We start from the raw sequence: 10,000 nt of genomic DNA, 5'->3' as shown, positions 1-10,000 counted from the left end.
GTAATATTTGCACTTTTGAGGGGAAGGGTACCTGTATACAGTATATTGTAGAAAGGTTGGAGTATCATACGTGTCTCATCGAAACATTGAGCAGAACATTGTGTAAGCTCCGAAAATGACTGCTTTACTGCTGTATGCTCACTCTGTCGTCTAAACGTCAAGTTAGGTCTTTTCAATTTCACTTTTTTGTTTAGCAGAGCACAGCAAACAAATCTAACCAAAATGTTTGCAGCTCACGCAACACCATTTTTTTCGTCCTTAAAAACCAATAATGTTATTCTTGATTGCATCCACGTGATAAGACAGCCACGTTGGCGTACCGTCAAAACAATAGAAAAAGGCGCCCGCGTTTTGCATACATTTCAAATTCCTAAAAGACATTTTACTGCATTGTCCGTTACACCAACATAGCCTGCCACCGTGACGTCAGATACAAACCATCAATTGTTTTGAGGCGTTGCTGTTATCGTTGTGTTGTGTTGTGTTGTGTTATCGTTGTCTAGAAAGGTTTATAATTTTCTGGGAATTAAAATTGCTTTCAACGATGTTAGAGAGTTTGAAAGGAAATATGTTCTATCCAATCAAATAATCAGAAATGAAGCAGCCTTATTTTGCATACGGTTTAAACGAACAATGACAGCTGGATTTAATAGATGTACACGCTCCGACGACGGCAAAATTAGGTAGATTTGTGTTGAGTAAGATCGATATTTTTTTCTCGAAGAACTGATGCCGAAGTTTTAACTGATAAAACGGCACGTAATGTATCGAAGGGGTTAAAAAATATCATTGCAAGGATGGAAAAGCTCACTCGATTCATACTGATCAAGGTAGTGAGTTTTTCAAATGATTTGTTCGGTAATTATTGTAAAGATAATCCATAAAACATTTAGAATAACGACAGATTTAAAAGCGAGTGTCATAGAGAGGTTTAAAAGAACTTTCCAGTTTTTTTTTTACAAATACAATATTATCCAAAGAAGACTAACAGAGGTCTGACTCGGTCTGTCCTTGCGAATTGTAATAAGAGAAAACATAGTGCCATAGGTGTTGCACCGATCAATATTAGTGAAAAAAATAGTCGGGAGCAATTTTGTTGCATTTAGTGGACGAAAGAAAACGTTTGGCTCTCGTTTCGGTTCCTGTAAGAAAACCGTCTTGTTTTAAAGTAGGTGATAAGGTCAGATTAACGAGTAAACGAACTGTGTTTAGTAAGGATTACAAAGGTACTTTTACTAGGACGTTTTTGAAGTTTATAGACGTTTTCGAAGATATTCTTATTTTCATATTAATTCATATAAAGTTAAAGATCTGAAAGGAGAGTTAATCGAAGGTAGTCTTACATAAAACGAATTACAGAAAGTCGAATTACCTCCTTCTCCTAAAGTGTTAAGTGTTAAGAAGAAGAGGAAAAGAGAAATTTAGACAATTAAGTGATTTTCCTGTTAATACCGGTGTCTGGGTGAAAAAATGAGTTCTAATAAATCTTATCAATGGGACAGCGTAGATGATGATTTTTTATATGGTTGTTTTCTAATGACAAAGAAACTAAACGCTTAAGCAATGAGGATTCTATTAGGTCATTCTTTGAAAGTAAATTACAATTGAATTTAGATCTACGAAAAGGTACGTGGGAGATGGGGGTTATAGGATTAAAGATTCCATCACAAGAAAAGTGGTGGAAAGCCGCTCTTTGCCGGCTAAAAAATATAACACAACTTTTGAAGTGGTGGAAGAGGTATACCAATCGTGGGAAAAAAAACGTCGACTGTTGTTGAAGTAAGAAAACTTTTAACCGACTCGGATATAAAAGGAGGACAAGTGGGAGTGTATGCTTATGACGAAGATGGTAAATTCTATACCTATACGAACATGTTGGAAGATTTTAGTGTTGTGTGAACAAAAACTAAAAGATCGATTAGAGATACATATTTATCAATTTGTTGAACAATCTTTTTATATGTTAAATATATAAATAAATATATAAATATTGCTAGTGCTAGTCACCAACAGGACTGAATTGCGAAGAGCGCGGCTCACGACATCGGGCTGAAAGCATACAAAGGCGCCTCTGGCTGCCGCTATACAGTCCATGTTTGATGTCAGAGCACAGCACCACAGCTAGATGTTAATTAGCTGTGAGCCGATTTTGATGAGGGAGGAAAACTGGAGTACCCGGAGAAAAACTCTCGAGTCAGGTTGACACTTCAGGGCCAGCTGTCCTCGGTCTAAAAACGTGCACTGCACTGAAACTAGTCTCCTCACATTGCACACTAAAAATAAATCAATTAGACCAGGCTGATCCAACTAACAGCTTCAATGCCTCAGCTCAAAATTCGAGTACTTGCAAGAAAAGCTCGAATTACGTCGGAAGTCATGTACCACTGGAAGAGCGGCCATCAATCACAAGTACACAAGAGCTGATGAAGATGTACCCAGAATATTTCATTGGCACAGTTGGATGTTTTGATGACTGTACGTATCACATCACACTGGATCCCGAAGTATCACCGGTGGTTCATGCACCGTGCAAAATGCCCATAGAGTTGAAAGATAAATTACAAGTCGAACTACGTGAGATGCCGGAAAGCCAAGATATCATTGCCAAAGTAACGCAACCTACAGATTGGGTTAACTCCCTGGTTATTAGAGAAAAAGGAAATGGGCGACTTCGTTTATGCCTCGATCCTAAAGACCTGGATAAGGCGATCAAAAGAAAACATCGTCCCATACCCACCTTAGAGGAAAATTAGCAGGAGCAAAGTTTATTAGCAAGCTTGACGCTCGCAATGGCTATTGGAATGTCAAACTAGACGAGGAATCCTCGTACCTGACAATCTTTAATACACCATTTAGTCGGTACCAGTTCGTTAGGATGCCGTTTGGCCCACGAATAAGTCAAGATTTCTTTCAATTCAAGATTGACGAGACGTATCGTATCGTGATTGCCAGGGAGCCATTTTTATGGAAAGAACGACAAAGAGCATGACTTACAAGTACATGAAACCATGGAGCGTACCAGAATGGCTGGAAACAGGATAAATGACGAGGAGTGCAATTTCTTTGGTATGCTTTGCACACCAGACGGTGTCAAGCCCAGCTCAGATAAAGTCAGAGCCATAGAAAATTTAGAACCACCCAAAGAAGAAGCTTCAAACCTTTTTGAGGATGGCAACCTACATGACCTCGTTCATCCCCAATCTAGCTGACCACACTGCTCCCTTAAGAAATCTCTTAAAAGAGAACGTTGACTTTGCGTGGAACCCATCACATTCAAAAGCCTTTGAGAAGGTGAAGTTATTGATGTACCACAACGACCAAGGCCTACTATGACCGAAATGAACCAGTTGTCCTTCACGTTGACGCATCATTTAAGGGCTTAAGCGCAGCTCTTTTCCAAAACAACAAGCCAATAGCTTTTGCATCGAAAGCACTTACCCCTGCGGTGACCAGATACGCCAATATTGAAAGAGAACTATTAGCAGAGGGTTTATGGCTGTGAAAAGTTCCATTCGTACCTCTACTTACGTTGTAGTTAAAACAGATCACCGGCCCCTAGAACAGATCCATAAAAAGACCTGATGCAGGCACCTCCAAGTCTTCAAAGAATGCCATTGCGTCTACAACCCTACGACTGCGTTATTAAATATCTTCCAGGAAGGGAAATGGTTGCAGCTGACGCCCTGTCACGCCTTTGGCCGTTGCATGCATGAATTTGAAGTATCAGACATGAATGTGAAAGGTCACCACCTAATCAGAATCACCCCAGCTAAAATGGAAGAGTTCAAAGAGAAAACTACAAAAGATGAAATCTTGCAGCGTCTATCTCGTCAGGTTATTCAAGGTTGGCCCGATAGTGTGAGGAAAGTTGTTCCAACACTAAAACCGTACTGGCCCCTAAGAAATGACATATCAGTAGAAGATGGGCTGATACTTCTTGGAAGCCTTCTTGAGAGGCAACATCTTTCAGCAAACACGGAGGGCACTTTGGTATAGAAAAATATGTATACAAAGAAATAGAAAACCTTGTAAACTCACGTTGCGTTTGCCAGAAATACCACAATTCCCAACAAGAGCCTCTGATACTACCACAGATTCCTTCAAGACCGTGGCAAACAGTGAGCGCAGACCTGTTCCATGTACAACAGTCGTGGTTCCTCATAATCGTCGACTACTAGGAACATATTAGTTAAATGAAAAGCGTTCGTTAATACCGTGAGGATTAAGAGTGCCGATTTGGAAGATGAATTTTTGTTCCAGATTCTTGCAGCTTTCCGTCGTACCTAGGTGTAGGGAAAAGGTGGCAGATAGCCATGTGTTTTTTGGAGTGGTTAGGCAGATTAAAATGACGAGCGACTGGCTTAGATGCATCGTTGTCATTCTTCTCAACATCGCGAAGGTGTTCGCGGAATCGGTCACCTAGTCGTCTACCTGTCTCACCAATGTATAATTTATTGCATAACGTACAGGTTATGCAATAAATGACATTTGCGGAGGTACATGTGATCGGTGATCTTAACAGATCGCTTAGGTCCCGACATTTTGCTAGTGTTAAGAGTGAAAAGACAAGTTTTGCATCGTGAGCGCGCGCATTTGAAAGGGCCGGGTTGCTAGTTAGTTTTGAGTGCGCTTCTAACTAAAAAGTTGCAAACAGTTTTTTTCGCATTCGAATGAAATTAGTGAAGGTTGGGAAAAGGTTCTATCAGTCTCGGGATCATTTTGGAGTAATTTAAAATTATTAAGAATGATACTTTTGACTGCGTGATTATGAGGATGGAAAGTGAGGGTGAATGGAGTTCTGTCATTCTTATCTTTTAGTGGCGTTTGTAGTGCTGCCTGTCGATCAAATTGTTGGGCGCGATGATGGCCCGCTTTGACCACATCAGAGACAGGATAGCCACGTTTTTCGAAGAACTGGCACATCTTTATTCATTGTCAACATGTATACAAGGTACTTGTACCTGAGACGTTGGCCTGAATAAATGTTTTTGTTTTTGGTTGTTTTCGTTTCAATTAACATAGTTTTAAGAGAAGGGTATGTAACATATTGGCACGTGATAATTAGCACCTATTGTACGTTATATTTTGTATACGCATATTTCAGTAGGCTAGCACATTATGTAAATCCAGAAAGCATACACATACAAGATGGAGTAAAGTCTTCGACAACCTACGACAGTAGACAACTGCATGACTGTTAGACAGAACACCTTGTTCGACCAGAGTCGTTGCCTTGGGATAGAAACGTGGTGACTGAAAGAGGATGAGAAAATTACGAACTACTCTCCCCTGGCAAATCAGAACGATTCATCGGGTTTCAACGAAGATTGTGCCATTGGTGGTTGGTTGTTTGGGTGTGGTGTCTGGTCGGCAGAGGGTCTTTTTTGAAGATCTTGGGATTCCAGATGTGTTAGGAGGGATGCAGGGATCCTCAGCCTAAATCCTCCAGAAGACACCTACGGTGCGTTTGATTGACCGTATTCCGGAATAGGAATATATGGAATAGAAGTTAAAAATCCTTCCTTTTTGCAGAGAATCACATTAAAATTGTCAAAAAGCTGCTAAATGTTATTTTAAATATATCTTTATTATCCTTGTTGCTTCAAAACGCCAGCCATACCGTTTTAAATTATCACTCCACATATTCTTATTCCGGAATTGGGTCAATCGAAGGCACACCTTGTCTGCAGAGTGAATACCATCTCCTTGTAGGTTGTTCAGACTACAGAAAGTCAAGATTTTTTTTGGGGGGGGGAGGGGGGAGGGGTGCGGGAAACAACGACACCATGTTAAGCAGGATTAGGGATACATTTCAAAGTACAAACAAACAAGGCAAAAATGTAAAAAAATTTAAAGTTTTTTTTCAATTTACAGAAAATAGAGACGTCTTCTACTTTTCATTATCGACGACCATCCAAAACGATAAAAGCCTAAAGACAATTTGAGGGAAAAATACTGAATTGACGAGACAGTCAATGAGGTCTGCTGCTGCTAGCTGGGGGAAGGTGGCCAACTAGGATCTTGTTCTAACTGGTTCTGTAATATTCGAAAGTAATTTTTGGGCTGCGACTTGCAAAACATCTTATTGAGCAGTCTTTTCAACCGTCGTGAAGGGACAATGCATACCTGCAAGAACAACAAACCAATTTAGCTTCGTTCAGTTGCATATTTCGCCACCAAAAAAAACCAAAACCAGTGACCTTTAAACTGGGTAAAAATAGGAGTGTACATAACAACAATCAAATGGGGGTGTGACAGGCGAAGGGAACGTAAAGTACGTCCCCATTGCGACCTAAGCCAAAAACGCGAAATACATCTGGTAATTATCAATAAAAAGCGGCTTACGACTGAGGGTGGAAAGTTACATCACACTTATTATCGATACTTACCTCAATCAACAAAGATAGCAGAAAATTACAACCAGCAATGCCAAGAAGAGTTACCCTAAACACAACATCTGGCATGGCGGCTAACTGAATTAAAAAGAATCAAACAAACAAAAACAATCTTAAGAACACAGTAATGGGCCAAACGGACCTTCATTCGGTGACTTAAGAAAAAAGAGCCGAAACTTGCAAGCCCCAACTGACGTCAAAATATGCGTAATTACAAGCGAAGGCATACAAGTAATAACAGACTACTTTGTAATTGGATCGTTACCTCAAAGAACTTTCGCAGTGATGTCCCCGGAATAACAACTAAGATTCCAGTAAAAATAGTCAGGACTAACGCAACAAGAAGAAAATACACTGCAAGAATACAAAACAAAGCCTTCAGCAAACAGGACTAAAAATTTAACTCCTTGGAAACTACCACAAAGGTGAATTTAGATGATACAGTAGTTACTTGACAGACTACTTTCTTCACTTCTGATACCGCATAATGGGTCAACTACGGTGCACCACGATTCAGCACCAAACGCGCGCAATCGAGTCTAGGGTACTGATGATAAAATTACATGTTAAGCTTCAACTCTTTCCTAAGCTCTTATTCCGGTCAAAGCGAAAGATTTTTAAAGTCAATGTTCGTTTTTTAAATTCATGATGAAAGGTAATTATGGGACTGCAAAAACAATATTTCTGTGATTGTAGCTTGAGACTCTTTTCAGCGCGGGAAGCTGCAGCGCAAACTATTGCTAGTTAAAACCATTACATTTTTCTGTTGTCTCAAATGCCTCCAAAAATTCTTGGCCGTATTCTTGGGTGTTGCATCTTCAAGCGAAATACTTTTAAAGTCATGAAAGTTTGCTATTTGTTTTCTCTTCTCAAGAAGAGATAATCAAATGTGAATTTTCTGAAACAGCGAGTCCTTTTTTTCACAATTGAGTTTTAGGCCGGGACAGTTTCCTGTTCATTGAAAGAAATGGACGACGCAAATTGTGGACAGCTCTGACGAAGTCATTGAGTCGTTTTAATTAAAGCCGGTTTAAAACCCTTTCATATTGTAAGTTGAAATGGATGTCTCAAGTGGTGTGGAGGGCGTTCAAACGATTCCAACATCAAGCAATCACTTAAGAGAGATGGGGGGTCATAAATACCCATTTAATGCGTTCCCGTTTTCCAGTAATACAAGCTATTGATATAAATCTGTATCGTTTACTTTATAAGAGCACGGGCTAAAATGATGCCTCCTCGGAATTTTGCAAAAATTCCTACGGGAGCAATAACGCCAATGGTTGATCCTTACTGAGCTTCCAGCGACTTGGGCCAGTTCGCTTACGTCCAAAAACTTTTCCTTACGCGCCTGGTCCTTCAAACCTGCAGTTGTAACCTTCACTCTAAAATTACTCGTACACCTTACTCACTTGTCGAGTAAGTGACTTGTCTTGGCATGTTAGCAAACTGAGCGACGTTGCAGAAAGCACGGTTAAGTTCAATAAAAAAACCTCTAGGTTGACATGACAGAATCCATTACCTGCTGATAATTTTAAATGATAGAGAATAAATGTATAATTCCAAGTAAATGCATTGTGTCTGTAACAGCTAATGTACCATCTATAGTAATGAAGTCTCTTCTACTTGTTGGTCACCTCTGTCTGAAGATGATATAAATTTATATCGAAATATAATAATTAAACGTTTCTCTACATTTGTTGCCTGTATTTCAGACAATACATTTACTCGGAATTACATTTATTCTCTATCTTTGACATGACAGCTTTACTAACTTAGCGATAAGCCAGCTTTGAGAGACTCGGCCCTAGACGTCACTAGCAAAACCGCTTTTCAAGACCATTACCTGCGGGCTGTATTACGTACCACTTTTATAAAAAGGTTTTCTGTACGGTGGTCCACCAGAAAATACAATAGAAAGATGGATGTACTGAAACGACGATAGCGCAAACAGCACTGCATTTTGATGGCACTTGATGTAAGATTCATTTTTATTCCTAACGTGAACTGCTTCAAACCTAGAACAAATCAATGAATACCTATCTTTAATGTATTCATGGCAATTAAAACAGAAAAAATAATCTAGCTGAAACTATCTCAACCGACACTCTTTCAATCAAAGTATACAATAATTGAACCCCTTACCACGTCTGTGACTGAACATAGTAAAATCCGGCAACTTGTACAGTTGTCTGGACAGTGATTTGGGAGATGAGAGAAAAAAGAACTACTGGACACATAAGACTTCCACCTGGTCTCTGAGCAACTAGTATCGGATACGCTTCTGTTTGACCCACTGAAAAATAGAGAGTGAAATATGTAATCTCAAATACATGTAAGCTAACGTGAATTTTATATGAATTCCAGAATCCTTCTGAGCCAGAGAGAATAAGCCCTGGAGGAAAGGATAGTGTAGCTCTTTAATCCTGACCCTACAACACATGAGTCAATCATCTAATGTCCCACAACGAACGTATTTTTGACCAACTCATTACACAATTATTTTAACAGGTCACGGTTAACTTAAACGTTAATGTGTGAAAAAGTAAACTTACTGACAATGGCCAAGCTTGTTATAATCACGAGGTCTATGTACAAATATTGCCAATCACCCAGGTTAGAAGATATCTGCAAAAATTACATTTAACATTATGGGTTAATTAATAAAATGCTAAAAAGGTGTTAGCTCAGTCCTCAAAGATATCAACCTGATAGCACAAAAATATTACCGATTTCCGGTGAAGTATCGCAGATATTTCTCACCAGAACTTCAAATTTAATTTACAATAAATGTTAATTTTAATACTGAAGAGTAGCGAAACGTCCATACACTTACAGAATAGAGTAAGATAACTGAAACAAATTGAACAATGCTATAAAGTGCCATGTATTTGAATGTTCCAAAGGATGTCACCAGAGCTGCTCTTCCTTCCCTAAAGAACGCAAACACAATCAATAGGACAGCTAAATGTTTCGATGAACTTGAAGTGGTGGCTCGATGAAATAACATAAGAATTCATGTCAGCTGAAAATTCTGGCTTTCTCAAATTTCCTCAATTTTTGTTGAGAGCGATTCTTGATGACAAGGAACAAAACAAGTGAATGGGTCTGGATTCAAGGTTTCCTTTTAACGAGTGGATTGCGATATTCAGAAGTGAGGCCCGCCACCCAGAAAAAATGATGCATGTACCTCTTTAAAGATATGCTTGGTAGGGTTTTGAGTTTTATTTAACAAAGATGGAAGATGTAAAAGATCATTTACACATTATAAGAAGAGAACTTAAACTTCTAAATTAATTGCTTGAGCTGATGCAGTTGCATGCCACAAAAGGGAGGGAACAGGTCGTCTAATCAACTATTAATACTAACGTAAATTGGGCGTAACGGTCTCTGAGGGCAAATAAGTGTATCGTTATTCAACTTTTGATATCACCAGTGTCTTTGTCTTTAAAGTTTTACATCAAATTTTGCGATATGTAATGGCACACCAATCATGAAAAGTCGTCGAGCAATTTGCCAAATCATCCGTGCTCATACAAAAGCGAATGCTACTGAACTCAGTAAACATTATTATAATAGAACATCAAAAATCATAACATTAAATTGAA

General features: G+C 39.0%; 2 protein-coding genes across 3 annotated transcripts in view; one reads left to right on the top strand and one right to left on the bottom strand.

Annotated features, from left to right (window-relative positions):
- Positions 1-2,429: 2,429 nt before the first annotated feature.
- Positions 2,430-2,753, top strand: LOC138053812 (uncharacterized). Its single transcript, XM_068900358.1, has one exon. The coding sequence runs from the start codon at positions 2,430-2,432 to the stop codon at positions 2,751-2,753; it is 324 nt and encodes a 107-aa protein (XP_068756459.1).
- Positions 2,754-5,834: 3,081 nt separating this feature from the next.
- Positions 5,835-10,000, bottom strand: part of LOC138052014 (polyamine-transporting ATPase 13A3-like) — a 55,014-nt gene continuing 50,848 nt past the window's right edge. For both annotated transcript variants that reach the window (XM_068898365.1, XM_068898364.1), the window contains exons 31-37: positions 9,229-9,325; positions 8,948-9,020; positions 8,538-8,688; positions 8,259-8,410; positions 6,661-6,749; positions 6,390-6,473; positions 5,835-6,126 (exon numbers count right to left, since the gene is read on the bottom strand). In XM_068898365.1, coding sequence (XP_068754466.1) covers positions 5,992-6,126; positions 6,390-6,473; positions 6,661-6,749; positions 8,259-8,410; positions 8,538-8,688; positions 8,948-9,020; positions 9,229-9,325 — 781 coding nt within the window. In that variant the 3' untranslated portion in view covers positions 5,835-5,991. The remainder of the gene's footprint in view (positions 6,127-6,389; positions 6,474-6,660; positions 6,750-8,258; positions 8,411-8,537; positions 8,689-8,947; positions 9,021-9,228; positions 9,326-10,000) is intronic.

The sequence above is a fragment of the Montipora capricornis genome, chromosome 6 (genome assembly GCF_036669925.1).
Source record: "Montipora capricornis isolate CH-2021 chromosome 6, ASM3666992v2, whole genome shotgun sequence".
Taxonomy (NCBI): Eukaryota; Metazoa; Cnidaria; class Anthozoa; order Scleractinia; family Acroporidae; genus Montipora; species Montipora capricornis.
Note: the sequence above shows the minus strand (reverse complement) of the source record. Positions and strands in the feature narration are given on the sequence as shown.

Excerpts from the sequence above, each read along its gene's own strand:
- LOC138053812 (XM_068900358.1), top strand. The coding sequence starts at position 2,430 with ATGTACCCAGAATATTTCATTGGCACAGTTGGATGTTTTGATGACTGT.